The sequence below is a fragment of the Muscardinus avellanarius genome (assembly GCF_963383645.1).
Source record: "Muscardinus avellanarius genome assembly, chromosome: X".
Lineage (NCBI taxonomy): Eukaryota > Metazoa > Chordata > Mammalia > Rodentia > Gliridae > Muscardinus > Muscardinus avellanarius.
The window spans coordinates 16,070,429-16,091,010 of NC_137792.1; the positions used below are offsets into that span (position 1 = coordinate 16,070,429).

Genomic DNA, 20,582 nt, shown 5'->3' on the forward strand with positions numbered 1-20,582 from the left:
AAATAAGAATATCTAACTTGTATACAGAATTACTGAAATGACAGTTTGCATTTTGTACCTTGTATGTGGATATATATATATATATATGTGTGTGTGTGTGTGTGTGTGTGTGTGTATGTAAGTATTGTTTGTGTGTGTGTATATGTATTTGTATGTGTTTTGCAGGGGATTGAACCCAGAGTCCTGCAAATGCTAGGCAAACCCTGTATCACTGAGATAAATCTCCAAACCTACATTTTATTGTGGGAATGGAGATTAAATTCTATCTCTGAGCTACATCCCAGCCCCATTTATTTTTTTATTTTTGAAACATGGTCTTGCTAGGTTGCTGAGAGTCTCTCTAAATTTCTGAGGCTGTCCTCAAACCTGTGATCCTTTTGTCTCAGCCTTCCAAGTACTAGGATTATAGAGCATGTACCACCATTTCTGGCTCCAACCCCACTTTATGTTTTTTTCTCACTAGCAAGGTATAAACACTGCATAGAACAAACTTAGCTGTTTTTATTTCAATTTGTAATACATGTACAGTATACCAACACTCTCTACCTTCAGCTTACTGACTAAAAGGAAAATGAATTGTGATATACCCTCCCTTTCCATTTCCTTCTTTGTCATCATTTTCAGTGTGAAACATTGGCCAATACAGGGAAATAAAAGGAGAAAGAAAACATAGGATGGTGTTCCTTAATGAACATTTGTTTCTTACAACACCATCACCTTCTTTTTGTGATCTAAGCAAATTCTGGTTTCCATGGAAACCATGACCTCTTGGTCTGTCCAAACCCAACTCATTTAGTTCCAGGGCTACATGCTTCCTTATACTCTCCTGGCATCTCACTGGACTCTCACCTGCTGGGATCCTGTGCTCCCGAGGCATGGAGAGTGTTCTGTGCAAATGGTGTACATAGGAACCACAATCATACACATCATGTGCTTCTCTTCTACTCACATACATGTTCCATTATCTCCTCAGACACTACTTAAAAATACAAGTTCAAAGATTAAATTATTAATAGTTTCAGGATAGTGACAGTAAAGTATTAAACTAAATGTGTACCCCTTCCACATGTGTAGCTGCATAGGTCACACAAAGAGCATTTAAGGGAAAGCTGCTGTACAGCCTGGAGCCTCCTGCACTTACTGTGTATAAAGGAACTCAGTTCATAGCAGACCAGATATTGCCAATTGAATATATGTGCCACATGCTGTCTATGGAATTTTTTGGGGGTACTAATTTCAAAATCAGGTGAATTAATATCACCTTTACACAGTTACGTCTCTTAGAGGGCTCCTGATTCCATAAGACATGCCTTTTGAATGGGCATGTGGAAGCTACAAATTCTAACTGGAAACAGGAACTATTCATTAAATTAATCTTTATGTCTCTTAACATTTTTTTCTGTTTTTTTTTTTCCTTTGCCTTTCTCCCAGGATTTCCAGCAGGAGAACTCCAGAAGCCTTTCTTTTGGGGAACAGAATATCCTCGGTGAGTATGTTAATAAAGGAACTAGTTATTGACAAGTTAGAAAGGAAGAACATGTTCCTTTGGTAAAGAACAGAATATAAAGTCAAAGAATCAAAGTCAATGATTGTTTAGCAGAAAGAGAGGATGGGTTAGCTCTACTATAATAATTTTAAGTTTTAAAATTTTCTTTTAGGTCTTTGTTTTCTGATTTATTTTTTTATGAGAGTGTATGACTGCATAGCAATGCCAACTTACACATAGGTGGTTTTTATTTTTATGCATTCATTCACTTAAGGGATTAGATTATAGTGATTTTAGTAGATGGTGATGGTTTAAAACCTTTCCAGGTGAAGAAACAATGAGAAAAAGAAGGAAAATTGTTCATAGAATGGCAGAGTCTAGTTTGATTGGTCCAAGTGGTATATAAAGGGAAGTTGTGGAAAAAATACGGAAAAGAACATCAAGATTTGTTATTTGAGGGCTCTGAATGATGGGTAAGGAGCTTGGACACTAACAGGCAATAGAAAATGTGGAAATTTTTGATCGAGTAAGATAATAAAATTTGTCTTTAGAAATATAACCTGTATAGTTGAAAGTTGACAGTGTCTGCACTTAAGGATATTAGTTTAAAGGCAGTGAATACCAACAGATTATAGACTTGTGTAAGTCAAAATTTCCATATATATATAAGGGTTCCTTATAATATTAATTGTCAAAAATGTCATCAGTTTTATTATATGTCTTTGTGTGCTTTGATGCTTTAAGAAATGGAAAATGTATTCTTGATTTTAGAAGTTGAGTCTTGTGTTTTGGTTTGGATATATGACAACTTATTTATGATCATGTAGGTTAAAAAGACAGGGGATCACATACATAATATAAATAAGAGAGAAATACAGTGGAAGTGTTTTGACTTGGGTTTTCTCAAAGCAGCCTTTTCAATAAGGCTTCAGGCATACCTAGTTCTTTTGGGAGGAAACACCAGTAGGGGAGTAGGGAAGTGAGATATGGAGGAAGAAAGTCAATAAATTGTGTCCTATGAGTCTTCTATGGCTGCCTAAATGAATTACCATGAACTCAGTGGCTTAAAACAACATGAGTTTATTGTTATCTTTATTTATTTATGACACAAACTTATTAGTTCTATATTCCAACCTCCATCTCAGTGGGTATAATCAAGGTGGCAGCAGGGCTGCATTATTTTTTGGAAGCTCTAGGAAAAATATTCCCTGCTCTTATTTTGTATTTTCATGGCTTTATAGGAGGCCCACATTCTTTGTCTCATGCCTTTCTTTCTCCATCTTCAAAGCTCCATTGTCACATCTCCTTTTGAGACGCATCTTTTGCCTCATTACTGTCCTCTTAAGGACCCTTATGGTTACATTAGGCCTGCTCCTGTAATTGATAATATATCCTAAGTTTTAAGGTCTGCTGATTAGTAACCTTAATTTCATCTGCATTCTTAATCCCCTTTTGTGGTGTAACATAATAGTTACACGTTTCAGAAACTGGCATGTAAACATCTTTTGGAGGCCATTATTCTGCCCACCTCATGCATGTCTCAAAGCCTGTTATTACCATGGCACTCACACTTTCTGGGGAAACTATAGAAGATGCTTCAGAGCAATTCCACTTCAGGTACAAGAGAATTGGAGTATTTATCCTTCAATTAACATTTCAGCATTGAAGGGTATTACCAGGGGTATTAATTCCTTGACTGTGCCCAGCCTAGACTAAGATATCTCTAGGGATTGGAAAAAAGTCCTTAGGCAGTTTGCTTCAGGTGCTGGTCATTGCCAGCTCAGAAATGGTGAGTATTGAGTGAACATGGGAAAGCTTTCATAAAGTCTATTTTGGGGCAGCACCACTGTTAAAATAAATATGAATTCTAGGTCTGTGTTTCAGTCAGCATTCTCACCACTGTGACCCAAACACTTAGCATGAACAAATTAGGAGAAGAGTTTATTTTCTCAGGGATCTAGGCATTTTAGAAGTAATGTTCCAGTTTGGGGCCAGCCTCCAAGCAGGAACTGGGGCTATAGGCCTTCAGGGTGTAATAGTTAGGAGCAGAGAACAAAAAGGGGTCAGAGAGACATGGTGCAGCTGGACGGGCTAGGACACATGCTGTAACCAGCCACGACCTTGAGATTCATCCCCTCTAGCCTCGCCCTGTCTCTGAACATGGCCATCTCCAGCCTATGAAGTCTGGGGGACATTTTAAATCTACACCATAGCAGTTTGTATTTAATCAAACATATTAATAGTATGCTAGGCCTCAAATGCATGCTTTTCTTTTGTGTTCATGTATTTGGAATCGCTTTCTCTATATTTAACATATATAATATATACATGTATACATATATATTTCTAATCTTATATGTAATGATTTTATGAACATAAAATCCTAAAATTAATAAAATTATAAATTCCTAAGATTATAGGCTTAGGCCAAATATTTTCTAAGGTTCCTTCAAACTAAAAAAGTTCTAGAAACCAAGTATGGTGGTACATGCCTTTAATCATGTTCTTGGGAGGCTGAGACAGAGGACTGTATGTTTGAGCCTAGCTTTAGCAACTTAGTGAGACCCTGTTTTATTTTTTTAATTTTTAAAAATTTTTTGCGGTACTGGGAGTAGAACCCAGTGGCATTCTACCTCCAAGCTACACACCCAGCCCTATGTTTTTAGTCTTTATTTTGAAACAGGGTCTCACTGAGTTGCAAAGCACCTCACTAAGTAGCTAAGGCTGTGAACTGTGATCCTCCTGTCTTAGCCTCCCAAATGCTGGGATTACAAGTGTGCGCCACCATGCCTGGCTCAAATGAGACCCTGTTTTAAAATAAGAAAATAAACATCTGAGTGAGTTTGCATTGAAGGATGGCAAGTATGGGAACCCAGCAGCTTTCAGAGACAAACTCAAGCAAAGAAGCTAAATCTTGTCAAGCCAGTGATTGCCAAGAGCCAACATGAAAAACCAATTCCATTCTTCTTTCCATGCTTGAACACCCCAGACTGTGAGCCTCCATACTGCCCAGCCAAACTTCCCAACAAACTCCTGTGCTGCATATGAACTAATCTGAACTGAGATGCTACAGACCCTTCCTGCAGGGACCTGAGTGGCTACAGTCCATCCTATCAAGGCCCCTGTAAATCTTCAGACCACCCATCCAAACTACCCAGTGAACTCCTTTGGCTGCAACTAAACTTGTCAGGTCTGAGAAACTATAGACTCTTCCTGAAAGGATCTGAGTGGCTACAATGGAGCTTGTCAAGACTATGACAACATTCAAGAAATATCAAGTAGTATGAAACAAATTAGTTTACAGATAATAGAATTGAAGCAGGTCTAGAAGCACAAACCAAGGGAATTAGAAACTTTTTCAGGGAAATAATATCAGAATTTTTCAAACATGAAAAACATAATGGATACATATACAGGAGACATTTATAACCCCAATAAGATAAAAGAAGAAGTTCTTCATGCCACATAATAATAAAAATAATTAACATAGAAGTCTAGAAGAGACTTTTAAATGCATCAAGAGCAAAAGAACAGGTGACATTCTGGAGCAAAACAAAAGGAATCATTCTGGACTTCTCAACTCAAATCAAGAAAGCTAGGTATGATCTACTCCAAATCCGAAAAAAGAAAATAATTTCTAACCAAGACTGCTATATCTAGCAAAGATATCTTTAAAAATTGATGGAGAAATAAAAACATTCCAAGACAAGCAGAAACTAAAATAATTCATGACCACTCAGCAAGCACTAGAGAAAATACTTAAACACAAAGGAGAAACAAGAATAAAATACAAGAATCAGAGAAGGGATAAATTCTACCAGATGAGCAACTAAGAAACAGAGAAATAACACTATGCCAACAGAAAATATAACTAAAAATGACAGGAAATAAAAGCCATCTCTCAATAATAACATTGAATGTCAAAAGTCTAAACTCCTGATTAAAGACTGGCAATGTGGATTAAAGGCCATAATTCAACTAAATGCTGCTTACAAGAAACTTACCTTACAGAAAAAGATTCATAGGCTAAAGACGAAAGGAGGAAAAATTATTCAATGCAAATAGAGACAAAGCAGAGTTTAAGCCAAAACTTATGAGAAGAGAAAAAGTGGGTCATTTCTTACTAATAAAAAGAACAATCCAAGAAGAATATATAATGATAGTAAATATTTATGTCCCAAATATAGTCATACTCTTATAAAACAAACTCTTTGGGACATTAAAACTCAGACCCCAGTACAGTAGTATTGGGAGACTTTAATATACCTGTCACATCAGTAAATTGATCTTCCAGACAAAAGATCAATAAAGACTCTTTAGACCAAAATAATGCTATAAAACAAATGGATCTAATAAATATACAGAATATTTCAACCAACAACATCTGAACTAAATTCTTCTCAGCTGCTTATTGAAGCTTTTCCAAAACAGACCATATTCTTGGCCACAAAACAAGTACCATCAATTTAAAAAATGTAACATAATTCTGTGTATCTTTTCAAATTATAATGGAATGAAAGTAGAAATCAACAACAGGGAGATCCAAAGGAATTACATAAGTGCATGGAGACTGAATGATATACTTTTGAGTAATGTTGGATCATAAAAGAAATAAGGGGAAAAATTCTAGAATTAAATGAAAATAGAGACACAACTTACCAAAATCTATTGGTTTTAAGAGGAAAAATTATAGCACTGTGAGACCCATAAAAATAGGAACAAACTAACCACAAAGCCAGTAGAAGGCTGAAAACAATTGAAATCAGAGCAAAAATCAATGAAATAGAGAAAAAAACCAACCCAACAGTACAAAAAGTCAATAAAACAAAATGCTGGTTCTTTGAAAAGATAAACAAGATTAATAAATCTTAGTGAACCTAACCAAAAGAAAGAGAGAATCAACTCAAATTAATATAATAAGAAATGAAAATGAAGAAATCACCAGACAGTAGGAAAATCCAGTTGACCATCATAAACTATTTTGAAAATTTATACTCCAATAAACTGGAGAACATAGAAGAAATTGACAGATTTGTAGTCACATGCAACCTACCTAAATTGAACCACGAGGATATAAAAAACCTACAACAATCAATAGCAAGCAAAGAGAAACAGAAATCAAAAGCCTTCTATCAAAGAAAAAAGTCCAGGTGAATTCTAAGCTAAATTCTAAAAAACCTTTACAGAAAAACAATCCAGTATTTCACAAGTTATTCTATGAAATTGAAGGAGATAGAATTCTTCCACAATCATTGTATAAGGCCAGACTTACCTTAAAAGAAAAACCAAATAAAGATGCCTTAAGAAAAGAAAATTACAGACCAATATCCTTGATGTACATAGATTGCAAAAATTCAAAATGAAATACTAGCAATATGTATTCATACCATGAAAAGAAGACTGTACACCAGAACCAAGTTGTTTTTCTTCTCAGGATGGAAGGCTAGTTCAACATAGACAAATCAATACATATATTTCACCATATAAATAGAACTAAGTACAAAAATCACCAGATCAGCTCAATCAATGCTGAAAAAGCATTTGATAAAAATCTAACACCCATTCATGTTAAAAACACCAGAGAGAATCAGATTAGAAGGGACTTAACATATTAAAGGCAATATACAATAAACCCGAAGTCAACATCATATTGAATGGGAAAAACCCATGAGAATTCCCTTTAAAATCAGGGACATGACAAGAATGTCCACTATCACCATTCCATTTCAATACAGTACTTGAGACTAGCCAGAGCAATAAGGGGAGAGAAGGAAGTCAAAGGAATATAAACAGGAAAGGAAGAACTTAAATTATTTCTATTTGAAGATGACATGTTTCTATATTTAGAAAATCCCAAAAAACTCAACCAAAAGACTTCTAGAGCTGATTAACAGATTCAGCCAAGTAGCGGGATACAAAATCAATGTACAAAAATTTAGTAGCCTTCCTATATGCCAAGCATAAATCCACTGAAAAAGAAATCTGGAAAACAACATTTCCAATAACCTCAAAAAATAAAATACCTAGGAATAAATCTAATCAAGGAAATAAAAGACCTGTACAATGAAAATTATAAAAATCTAAAGAAATTGAGGAAGATCTTAGAAGGTGAAAAGATCTCCTATGCTTTTGGATAGGAAGAACAAATATTCAATTTACAGTACCAAAACAAAAATGTCCTAGAATTCTTTGATTTTTAACTGAGATTTTATCACTCTAGTCTTTAATTTAACTGAGCTGTTAGTATTGTGGTTCTGAACCTGGAGACATAGAAATACTCTGGGCTTGGACATTTGTGATTTGGTAATTTGTTTATTGAGTGTATGAATATGATATTCTGACATAAAAGTCAAAATCATAGAAACTTAGAAATTAATATTTGTGTATATTATTTCTCCCTTAGGCTGAGCAATAATTGATACTTGAGTAGGAGATTTTTATGTTCTCAGTAAAGTCTTTGATCTTCTGTTAAGATATTCATTCAGAGAATCGCTATTAAGTATGTTTTAAGTATTTGATATTGGAATATGGAGATATTGGAGATATGGGTATCAACAATCCAGTGAGATGGCTTCCTATACATATATCTACATTGTATTAATTGATGAATAAATAACCACAACAACCAAAGAATTGGGTATAATTTCTGCTCACACTGGTCAGCTTAGCCTTTATCTGATTGTTGGGTCAAATTTTGAGGACAAGAACAAGCCACACTGATTCCAGAGGGGAGGATTAGGAATATGAATGGCTTAAGATAACATTTCCCAAATAGAGATAGGCAAATGAAATAGTAATAGAGATTAAGTCAGCCTCTCTTCTCCTTTAATTTGGAGAACAACAATACTAATCAGCATAAAAGTTTCCAGAAATTCTGTAAGAAAGAAACATATTTAAATGTGTTTAACCCTAAAGTTTTAGAAACCCAGACATTCCTAACCTCTTTTCCCTATATGTTGAGAAATGTTTCTCTGGTGTTTGTGACTGAAGAATATGAACTGAAAGAACTTGTGAACAGTTGAGGGTAGGACTCTATAACTGTTCTTAATTTTGAAGAAAAGAAAGGTGGCAGAGTGATTTACTGTGTTCAGAGGAATTGTCTGGTGTTCAATTAGAGACTGAACTGGACCAATAGATTAAAGATATAGAAATAACATTTCAGAACAACATTATGGAAAGATGTTTTATTGGGAACCACCCAAAAAGGGTATGTGCTATTTCCAAAGTGTATGAGCTCCTGGTTAATGAAAATACCCAAGCAGACATCTTATGACCATTTGAATGTTTTTTTTTTTTTTTGTAGAGGGATTAATGCCTCTAGTAGGAAGATAAACTACATGCTTTTAAAGCCACTAACTTGGAGATTGTTTTGATTTTATGATTCAGATATAGGATAACAGCATGAGATCACAGTGAGTCCAGGCAGTAGTATAGTTGATTTGTTATTGACAGTGAATACTGTGCATGTGAAGAACCCATCAGATAGTAAGAACAAAAGAGAAACTGAATAGGTAGAAAATTCATCATCTTCCCCATTTTATTTTTGGACTGGACCTTCAGTGTAGGAAATCTTCCAGTTTCTGGCCAGCCAGTTGCATTTTAAGGCATATAAATTTATTTTTTAATGACATGATAGTTTAAATAATGTCTATCAATGAAATGGTAGGTATAAATTTAATATTGTGAAACATTATCATTATGGGGATTAGTCATATAAAATTACTTTTTCTTTGTCTCTTGTCCAAAAGATTGTGATTTTTTTTTTGTAGCTGAGAATTGAAACTTACAATGATACAATCATTTTCTGAATTCTCAATTACCCTTTGAAAATAGGAGGCTTTTTGGAGCAGTCCTTGTTAAGGGACATTTGTTGCAGAGCAGTTTCTATAAGCTTCCATTGTTCATGCCTTAAATTCATCCAGTCAACAGCATTGACTGGGGGTTCTCAGAGCTGAACAATCTGGAAAAAACTAAATGTTGCAGGCTGTGATGTGATCGCTAAGGCTGCAAAAATTAGCACTATGTAAAATTACAAGTTTGTCCCACATTGCTGTGATAGTTCTATGATTGAAATGCATAATTTTACTCTTACTTCTTTAATGAAGGTTTGCAATGATGGAAAAACAGTAGGAAGCATTTTTTCAAATGCAAATTACCTTGCAGGAAAGAAATAACAAAGGAAAGAATTGCCACCAAGGGGAAAAATTAAATCTTACAGCACTTCCTTGGGTATAGTTGAGACAAACAATTAACATGTTAAGGATCATTATGCCCCTTAATAACATGTTGCTTCAAAATATTCTGTTCCTTCCAGTTATGGGTCCTATCTATTTGCTGGGTGACTTTGATGTTGCATGTCAGGAACCAACTGTGAAGTATTTTTAGCATCATTGAAAATCTCAGGAAGAATCCTAACAAGATTCTAAATTGTCTATAGTCCTCATCCACAGGTTAAATAACTTAAGTAATTTACATAGAGATGAATGAAATGGTAAAATTAATTATTCATTAGATAAGTCATTATTAACTTTCTTACTGTGAACTAGGTACAGAGAATTTAGCAGGGAGTGAACAAGCAGGTAAAAGTTTGTTCTTCATGGAAGTTGTAGTTGAGAGAGAAAATCCCAGACACATACATATGGGAACTGCTTTGTTGATTCCTTTGAATATTATTTATGTGATTTGTTTCAGTTATCTCTTGTTATGTAACATAGCACCACCAATTGTCCATTGATTGATTCACAATTTTACAATTTGGGTAGGACCCAAATGAGACAACTTGTCCTTGTTCCTTGAGGTGTTGGCTGGGACAGCTGCATAGTGTTGGAGGATCCAAGATGGCTTCATGCACAAACTGGGCTGATTGTAATGGATGGGGCCTAGCAGGGTCTCTCTCTTTCCTCAGAGTCTCTCAGCTATTAGAATCTCTCCTTTGTTTCACATGAACTCTCTCCTTTCAGCTAGATAGTTGAATTTCTTTACATTATAACAACTTCTGAAAGGGTAAAAAATGGAAAGTACAAACTCTCTTAAGGCCTGGGCCCAGAAATCATTACACCTGACCCCTTCTACTGTCTTCTGTTGCTCAAAGAAGTCCCAAGGGACTTTAGATGAGAGAGAGAGAGAGAGAGAGAGAGAGAGAGAGAGAGAGAGAGAATATGGAGAATATGAATAGAGGAAGGGAATGGGGAAAAATAAGGGAGAAGAAAAAGGAGAATGGAAGAAATAAATAGTTCAAATAATGCTATGTCAGTATATGAAGGTATTACTACTAATCTCACTAACATTTATAAGAAGAGGTTGGGAGCAGATTGGTATCTGAAGGGGATTTCATCATTTACTATGTGCAATGATGTTTGTATCACTTTGAACCTTATTATGATGCATAATTTTAATGCACCAAAAAAGTATTTTAAAAAAGCCCCAAGGCCAGTCCAGATTAAAGGGCAGAGAAATGAATCATCTGTTGACGGGAAGAGGGGACCACATGTATTCAGAGATGGGTAGAATTGTTGGTGGCTATCATTGTAGACAATCTATGGCATGCTTCTTCAGGGTGAAGAGAAATAATAAAATACCTTTTCCAAATCGGATGAAGGCTTTACAGTCGTTGCTATTCAGGTGTCGGCTTGTCTGCCACAGAAACAGAGGAACGTGACTACCTTTGAAAACAGTCATCCCTTTTAATCTCTGCTCTATTTCTTTTTTATGACTACATTTGGAAAACAATTTAATTTCTAAGATTATAGAGACTTTTCAACAAGTTTTCAGATAAAAATAAATAGTATATTTACTGGCTGGGTCTTTTCAAGGTGTTAATAACTACAAAATACCACTAGAGTAGATGTAGAATCGGGTATCTTAGGGCTGAAAGGGACTTTAGAAATCTTTTTTCATATTCCTAATTTCACAAGGAAGGGCACTGAGACCTATACCATGTTACAGTGATATTGTTAGAATTTATATTTTCTTTGTTTATTTGGATTATAAAAGTATGTTTAAGTAATTTGTTTTATACTTTTATGTGCCTGGTTATTAGATTTTTATCACTATGGTTACTGGAAAACAGATTATCTTAGCTTTTCATTGAAAAATTAAAGGATTATGTTCTCAGATTCATGCTTGTAATTTTCTCCAAATTATGTATTTATGACATAGATCTTTGAGTTATGGTGCTATTGGAGTAATTGTTGGACATGAATTTACACATGGATTTGATAATAATGGTAAGTACTGGTTCATTTTACAAGCTGCTGCTTTTATAATAATGTTGACTATATGGGTGTTAATTGTTGTTATTATCTTTGTATAGCAGCAGCATTGTAGATTGAAGATTAACTGAAGCAATACGATTGCTGTTTGAAAACTTTCCCCCATGTCTTGCTGTGATAACTTGCAATAAATAAACAGCTATTCCTATTGGTAATTTGGGCAAAATGAAAAAAAAACACACAACCTTATAGCTAGTCTCAGTGGCACATATCTGTGATCCCAGTACTTGGGAAGCTTAGACAAGAAGGTCATAGCAAGCTTAGTGAAACCCTTAGCAATTTAGTGAGACCCTGCTTTAAAATAATAAAAATAAAATGTGGCTGGGGGTGCAGCTCAGTGGCAGAATGCCCCTGGTTTCAATCCCTAGAAACACACAAACACAAAAAAAGAAAGAAAAGGAAAAAACTTATAATTTCATTAAAGTTGTATTTGTATTTAGACCAGAATTGCGGTAGCTGCCACAGTAGTTACAGGAATTGTGTTACAGCTTCTTCTCTTTGTCATTTTTTTCAGTACTAGGCATTAAACCCAGGGGCATTCTACCTCTGAGCTACACCCCCAGCCCTATTTTTTTATTCTTTATTTTGAAACAGGGTCTCATTTAGTTATGAAGGGCTTCACTAAATATTTGAACCTGGCTGAGAACCTGCAATCCACCTCAACCTCCCAAGTACTAGGATTACAGGTGTGTGCCACTACGTCTGACTCAAATTTGTTTTAAAAGGGCTATGCTGTCCTGATATTGCACAATATAAATATGCCATGTCTCCTGATAACACTTAAGTGAAAAGCAAAGAAAAACAGCAGAACATAGCCCAAATTAAAGAAATGGTTACCTTTGAAGGTCCTCATTTTATTTTATTTTATTTTATTTTATTTTATTTTATTTTATTTTATTTTATTTTTGTGGGTCTGAGGATGGAACCCAGGGGCATTCAATCTCCGAAATACACCCCATGCCCTATTTTTTATTCTTTATTTTGAAACAGATTCTCACTAAGTTGAGGAAGGCCTCACAAAGCTGAGGCTGTTTGCAAATGGCGAACCTCTGGTCTCAGCCTCCCGAATGCTGGGATTACAAGTGTGCACCACCATGCCTGGCTTGAAGGTCCTCATTTTAAACCAGCACTCCTTTCTTTGGAGCATTATTGGAACCACAATAAATTTTTGAAGCATATGAATTAGCATAAAATTACTACCACATCCATAGCTACACAAGGATTTACATGCAGTCCCAAGAACCCAGCTGGCCCAAGGCAACATTATGTGGAAGAAGACCTATTTTCTCTGTGCCTTGTAGTGTCTTTAACTTTCCTGGATGCCTGCCTCAGGGCCAGTCCCTTTGGGTTCCCTTTCTTCTTAACGTTTCTTCCTTTCACCTTTATTAATCATCTAATTTTTTTGTAACTCTAGCCTAAACCTCCCTGTTAAAATGTAGCTTCCTTTTGGTCATATGACTTCCCAGAGCTAGACTTTCCGTCTTTGCATGTTTAGTTTATCTCAGAGGATTGTCTTAACTATGAAACAAGAGAAAATGGTACTCAATTGTTTCTGGACCTTTCTTCCTAGGAAATTTAAATTCAGTCCTCCTAAAAATCCTTATGGAGGCCTTTTGGAGTCTCTCCCAAAGGACAGAATCTAATGATGGCAGTTTCACTCTGTAACCAATACTTAGAACAGTACAATGTACATATAAATACATGCCCAGTAACTGTTAACTGGTTGGTTAGTGGATGAAAGACATACTATTCCAGAGGGTGGTGTTAGTGGCATGCAGCCTTGCTGATGACCTTTGGATGATTCCAGTTAAAGCCTTTGGGACACCTATGTGACTTTCTCATATGCTGTCTTTATTAGGGAATAGACCTTAGGAGACTTTCTTGCAAAATCTCTATGTATTAAGTTTATTTATTTATTTTTTAGAGTTTTGAAACTTGTTACAGATGGCAGAATTTATTGTTTAAAAATTATTTTTAGTGTATTGGAACTATGCATCACAGTGAGGTTCAATGTGATACAAACATACATCTGCACGGCCCTGCACCCCTTCTTCCCTCTTGCACAGGAATTAGGGAGATTGGTAGTAATACCTTCACATATTGTCATAGTATTCCTTGAACTGTTTCCTTCTTCAGTCCTTTCTCTTCCCCTTTCTACCTCCTAACCCTACCCTTCTTCAACTACTCCACAGCTCTCTGACTCCAGTAGTAACCTTGAATATAGAAGACAGACTAGATGCCCCTGAATTGTTGTTTTGGAGGGTGTAGAGAAAATGAAGAGTGAGCGAGCATGTAGCAAGACATCATGTATAACTAATCTTCTTTTCCATTATGTTGTGGAGATTTCTGTTCTTGTTCCAAGTTCTCTTTTTAGACCAATCTTCCTTGTCTAAGCAGGACAGATGGGTCTTCCATCCACAGTGATGACTGTGGAATGATTCATAACAGAGGGTTTATTGCAACTTGGAGGGAATAAGTTCCTGTGGGGCTGAGTCAGGCTACATGGCCCTGCATGTGGATGACTCGCTGCTGGCTGGGGCTATTCCTAAGGATTGTTTGGAATTTCACTGGCCATAGTGCTCTGATTTCTTCAATGAACTTCCTGAATAAAGTAATTTCATTTCACAATCTGAGAACATCTCAGGTCAGATCAGGTAGAAACAGAATCCAAGTTTGGGTAAGACTCTCACATATGTTCAACTGATAAATCTCATTTTTATTTTATTTTTATTTTTTCCATATTTTATTTTATTATAAGTGGAACATATTGAAAATGGTGTACATTTAGGTTGTGCTTCATGCATTTTCCCCTCCATTTCCCTTCCCTCTCCCAGTAAAGAGTGTCCAGATTAACCATGTTATATTTATACTATTACACATATTCGTATGTAGCTCCTCCATTGAACAACCTCAGCTTTCTTCCTCTGCTATCTTCCATTCTAGCTTTGCTGAGATTTCCCCTCCATCCTCTGGAGTCCCTCTGGTATTACCACTGCTCCCTAGCTTCGGCATATTAGAGAAAACATATGTCCCTTCTCTTTCTGTGCTTGACTAATCTCACTTAACATAATGTTCTCCAGTTCCTTCCATCATCTTGCAAATGCTATTATTTTATTTTTCTTTATTGCTGAGTAGAATTCCATTGTGTGTATTCCCATAATTTTGCAATCCATTCGTCTGTTGATGGAGATCTAGGTTGGTTCCATATTTTGGCTATTACAAACTGTGCTGCTATGAACATGGGTGTGCATATGTTAATGTAGTTCTCTGATTTCAACCCCTTTGGAAAGATACCCAGTGGTGGTACAGCCAGATCAAATGGTGGATCTATTCCCAGTTTTCTAAGGAATCTCCAGATTGATCTCCATACTGGCTGAACTATTTTGCACTCCCACCAACAGTGTAAAAGTGTTCCTCTTTCCCCACATCCTCGCCAGCAATTGTTGTTGTTTGATTTCTTTATTCTTGCCACTCTGATTGGGGTTAGATGGAATCTCAGTGTAGTTTTGATTTGCATCTCCCTGATGGCTAATGATGTGGAACATCTTTTCATGTATCTATTGGCTATTTGTATGTCTTTTGTGAAGTGTCTATTCAGTTCAAGTTGCCCATTTCTTGACTGGGTTTTTTGTTTTGCTAGTATAGAGTCTTTTTAAAAATGCCCTTTGTTCCTTAGAAGGAAAGAATTTCCTTGTTCCTTGTCCTCCTTTCCTCCCTTTTTACATTTAATCCATGTCACTGGAGAGAAAGCAGGAGCTACTGTCAAGAAGTGTGCTCCTTGATGTGGTGACTGCATTTTGAATTCTTGTTGAGGTGGGGGAAAGGAAAGATGAAGACTTTTGTTTCCATAAATAACGCAAATGTCTCTTAACTTTGTTTTTACTAGGTAGAAAATATGATAAAAATGGGAACCTGGATCCTTGGTGGTCTGTGGACTCAGAAGAAAAGTTTAAAGAAAAAACAAAATGTATGATTAACCAGTATAGCAACTATTATTGGAAGAAAGCTGGTTTAAATGTGAGTACAACTGTGGATAAGGGGGCATCTTCTGGGCCATTTTTTTTTCATCTGGATATTAGTTTGATTTAGACTATTGGTTCTCAAAGTGTGCTTCTGAAATTAGCAACATCTGCATTCCCTGGGTCTCTTTTCTAAGTTGCTGAGGCTGTCCTTGAACCTACAGTCCTCTAGTCTCAACCTCCCAGGTACTGGAGTTACAGGCATACACCACCATGCCTGGATGGTTCTTGTAAGTTCATTTTATACCTCGATTATGTATAAGTGGGCTTTTCTTCTGTATCAATTTTGCACAAAGTATCAGAAATTGAAACTTGATTCTGACAAATGCATACCTTTGTCACAAGGACAATAGAAAGAGCATGCCTGTCTCAGCAAAAATCCACTCAGCCATCAGAAAACAGCTTCCATTTCATCCCACCAGAGTGGGTGGCTACCTTTGTGACCACATAGGGCAATTCTTTATTCTTCTGTTTATTTTTGTAAGAGTTAGTCTTCTGTGTTTGAATATTTCTTTGTAGTGAACCAGAGCATATACAGGACAGCACAGGTGCTGCAGACTATGGAGTCCTAAAAGGTCAAACCTAGGGCCATGTGCTCCACTGAGATGGTCCAAAGGGCCAGGAGCCAGGACAGTGAGGCTACTCCAAAAGCTTCTCATTTAGGTATAAAGCCTAGAGTAAAAGATAAGGAGGCTCAGTCAAGCATGAGTAGATATAAATATAAACATCAAAAGCCAAGAGGAGTTGAGACTTGAGAAAAAAACAGTAGGGAGAAAAAACATACTATGGAGACAGAAAACAGCTTGAGTCAAAGCACACATCAGCAATTGTTCACTTTCAGCAATTGTTCAGTAAAAGGATGGGATGTTCTACCTGATCATAAATCACTGGAAGGTGGGATATAACTAGAGAGAACTTGACCTATAACAGTTTACTTAATCACTCTGTCACTGGGCAAGTTCACTAGAAGCAAAGCCTAAGAAGAGGCAATATAGGTGAGCAATTTATTGAGGAAATAGTTTCAAGAGAAACCTGTAAGGGTGAGGATAACATTGGTTTCAAGGAGAAGATTGGGCTTACCCAGATCCCATAGAATGGTCTGGCGCACAAAGCATACATCAGCAATTGTTCATTTTCAGCAATTTTTCAGTAAGGAGATGGAATGTTCTACTTGATCATTGTTCAATAACTGAAAGGTGTGAAATAACTTTCTAGCAATCTCCAGGTTAGATGATCCCCATAAGCTAAGGTTAATCAACCCATAAGCTATTACAGGGCAGGTGTATAGTCCTGGTAGAAAGGGGATCTGATAGAGTGCCAATATCTGCTACATACTCTGAGCTTCAGATTCTCATTTAATAAACAAGAATGGTAGTAATACTACTTAATTAATAGTATTGTAGTAAAATAATGTATGTAAAGCAGGAATGGCAATTTTGGGGGACAAAAGCTAGAGGGATCCCGAGTGACTACAGTGAATACTGTTTGCCAGGGATTTTCTTTTATTTGTTAGTATTGCTGGATACTTGGATGATTGGGCTAGATGAAAAGTAAACACTTGGATTGAAAGTTTAGAGCAGTGTGTACTAGTTTTCTGTTGCTGCTACAACAAATTATTAAAAATTCAGTAGCTTTAAAAAAACACAAACTTATTGTATAGTTTTGTATTTCAGAAGTCTGACCCAAGTTTTCGTAGCTTAAAACCAAAGTGTCAAAAGGCCAGGTTTATTTTTGGAGTCACTAGAAGAGAGTTCTTTCCTTGAATTTTCTAACTTACTTTTAGAGGCTATTCACATTCCCCTCTGCAAAGCCAGCAATGGCCTGTGTAGTCTTCTCACATTGTATTACTCCTACACTTAACTCTCTTGCCTCATTTTTCCTCTTAAAATAGCCCTTATTACTACATTTGTCCCACCTGAATAACCCATTACAATGACCTCATCTCATTTACTTTGTAAAGTAACATATTTACAAATTCTAGGGATTAGGATGTAGACATCTTTGGGAGGCCAGCATCCTGCCTACTACATGGGAGTTGGAAAATTCTTTTGTAAAAAGCTAGATAGTAAATAATTTAGGCTATGTAGGTTATGTGGTCTTTGTTGTAATTATTAAACTCTGCCATTGTAGAAAGAGAGCAAACACAAAGAGTATGTATGTGAATTATCATGGCTGTGTTCCCATGAAACTTGATTTATGGCCATTGGACTTGAATTTTGTATCATTTTATTTAAAAAATATATAATTTTCATGTGCCACAAGATACTATCTTTTTATTTTCTCCCAGTCATTGAAAAATGTAGAATCTAGCCATACCTTGCAGCCTATACAGAAATGAGTGTCAAGTTGGCTTTGGCTTATGGACTGTATTTAGAATATTTATAATATTTTCATCCTATCTCATTGAAGGTTTTAAAAAACAGTTTTCAAACTGCTATTGGGAAGAATGTCTTCACCACGCTTGGCTGGGTATCATACATATTGCAAACCTCGACCTTGTGGTCTGCACTACTTCTGTTTGATTTTAGTTCCCTGGGAGAGCTACCCTCCTTTTAATTTTTCATGGAAATTGCTGAAGGTAAAATGACAATGGTTGGTTTTGCAATCTTGTTCTTGTGTGGATGGCAAATTTTTGGAAACACAGGCACAATGAGAAGAATACTGAAATTATGAGTTAATCAGAGAAAGTAATTTGTATATTGACATTTCTATTTTTCCCCATTAAAACACAGTCACAGAATATTGTTAACATTTTATGGGAGCTAGCTAAATTGGTAAGAATAAAGAAGAGGGAGTGAAAGTAATGCATAGCATAATAAAATAGAAATTATTATATTCAAGAGCACCTTGCTGGGGTTAGTTTGCCATCACACTACTATTATAACTATCTTTAGATTTATTGAATGTAATTTTCTCTTTAAAATATGACACTTTTGCTTGCTACAATATTTATGCCACTTGTTGAATGATAGTTGACCGTGAAACACTCTTCCTCTTTTTGTTAGGTGAAGGGAAAGAGGACCCTGGGAGAAAATATTGCCGATAATGGAGGTCTGCGGGAAGCTTTTAGGGTATGCACTGTCACATTTGCTGCATTTTAAAAAATTAAACGATAAATCACTGTATGGATGCACCTCCATTTACACTGCAGACATGTTCTTGAAGAGTAGGGTTTTCAGGACTTTCTGTAAATAGAATTGTATCTCCTCATTGACTCTATTATACTCTGTTAAATGGAGAGAGAGAGAGAGAGAGAGAGAGAGAGAGAGAGAGAGAGAGAGAGAGAGAGGAAGAGCAAGAGCTGCATGTCCTCATTGACTCTATTATACTCTGTTAAATGGAGAGAGAGAGAGAGAGAGAGAGAGAGAGAGAGGGAGGAAGAGCAAGAGCTGCATGTCTTTTGTTTTTCTTTTTGGTGTGGAAAGTCACCACAAAGAATAATATTTGTCATTAAGATTCATGTATTTAAAGGATAGTTTTCAGAAAATACATTTACAATCATACCAAGGTATCTACAGAAATCTCCTTGGGCTAGGTATATATGAGATTTCCTAGAGCTCTCTCTGTATCCCTTCTTATAATTTTCTCTTAAAAGATCCAACTTCAAAATTATGGCCAAAGGTTGGCAGTTTACATATATTGGTCAAGAGTCCATAATAGTGTTTTTATCATACATTAGTCTGTGGCTAAACAAGAAATGTCAGCATAATGTGGGAAGATTTTCATAAAGCTAAATGCATTCACTTTGATGACCAGGCTGTTATTCCAAGGGTATATACTAGTAAAATATATTTTGTTTTATAAAATGATGGTCATAGCAAATGATAGCTTTTTCTGTGAGCTGACAAAATAAAGAATTGATAATGTGTGCCTCCCAAACTTATTGCCATGGGGACCTTGTGTTAGATTTATTTGTACCATGTTGAAATAGAAAGAACAGCTTTTATAAAAAAGTGTTATTTAACATCTGAGCACATTAGCCCAGCTGTTTGGGTAGCTACTGAGTGTAAGGTGTTTTTGCAGGAGCACCTGCTTCACTTTTAAGCAGAAAAGCATTGACTTGCATTTCCAGATGTGTGTTTTCATAAAGGAAAACTTGACACAGTGCATTTTGCACGTGGCAGGAGCATATATTTATTATCTCTGTGCTGAGTGAGAAAAGGAAGAAATCATCACTGCAGAGGCTCATCTATTCTCCCTCTCTCACTAGGCTTACAGGAAATGGATAAATGACAAAAGACAAGGAGTTGAGGAGCCTCTCCTACCAGGCATTACGTTCAACAACAACCAGCTCTTCTTCCTGAGTTATGCTCATGTGAGTAGACTAGGGAGAATCAGAAAGGAGATGCAGAACTTTAGCTTGTGGCCTTAATCAAAGATTTGGGGGAAAAGTGCTTTAAAAAATTCAGTACTAGTAATGAGACCCAGGAGTGCTATACCAATGAGCTGCATCTTAAGCTCTTTTTATTTTTATATTTTGAGACAGGGTCTTGCTAAGTTGTTCAGGCCTGCCTGGAACTTGAAATTCCCCTCCAGCAGCCTCCTGATTAGTAGGGTTTACAGACATGCACCCCTGCACCCTGCTGGAACACAAGTTTAATTGCATGACTTTTTTTGGTCAAACTTCTACCTTCTTAATTATTGTCAGGATAAATCCCTCTTTCTTAATATTTTATGGGACAGAAATAATTAACCAATTAAAATTGTTTATTGCTATTGTGTTAGTCAGCTTTTTGACCTTGTAACCAAAATATCTGATAAGAACAACTTAGCAGAGAAAAGGTTTATTTGGCTCACAATTTCAGA

The 20,582-nt window shown here is 36.1% G+C and overlaps 1 protein-coding gene across 1 annotated transcript in view; it reads left to right on the forward strand.

The window, feature by feature from the left end:
• PHEX (phosphate regulating endopeptidase X-linked) overlaps positions 1-20,582 on the forward strand; it is a gene marked incomplete at its 3' end in the record, with an annotated part of 224,553 nt that overhangs the window by 196,109 nt on the left and 7,862 nt on the right. Inside the window, exons 16-20 of the mRNA XM_080719557.1 lie at positions 1,432-1,486; positions 11,645-11,716; positions 15,648-15,774; positions 18,782-18,847; positions 19,987-20,091. Of these exons, the coding sequence (XP_080575683.1) occupies positions 1,432-1,486; positions 11,645-11,716; positions 15,648-15,774; positions 18,782-18,847; positions 19,987-20,091 (425 nt within the window). The remainder of the gene's footprint in view (positions 1-1,431; positions 1,487-11,644; positions 11,717-15,647; positions 15,775-18,781; positions 18,848-19,986; positions 20,092-20,582) is intronic.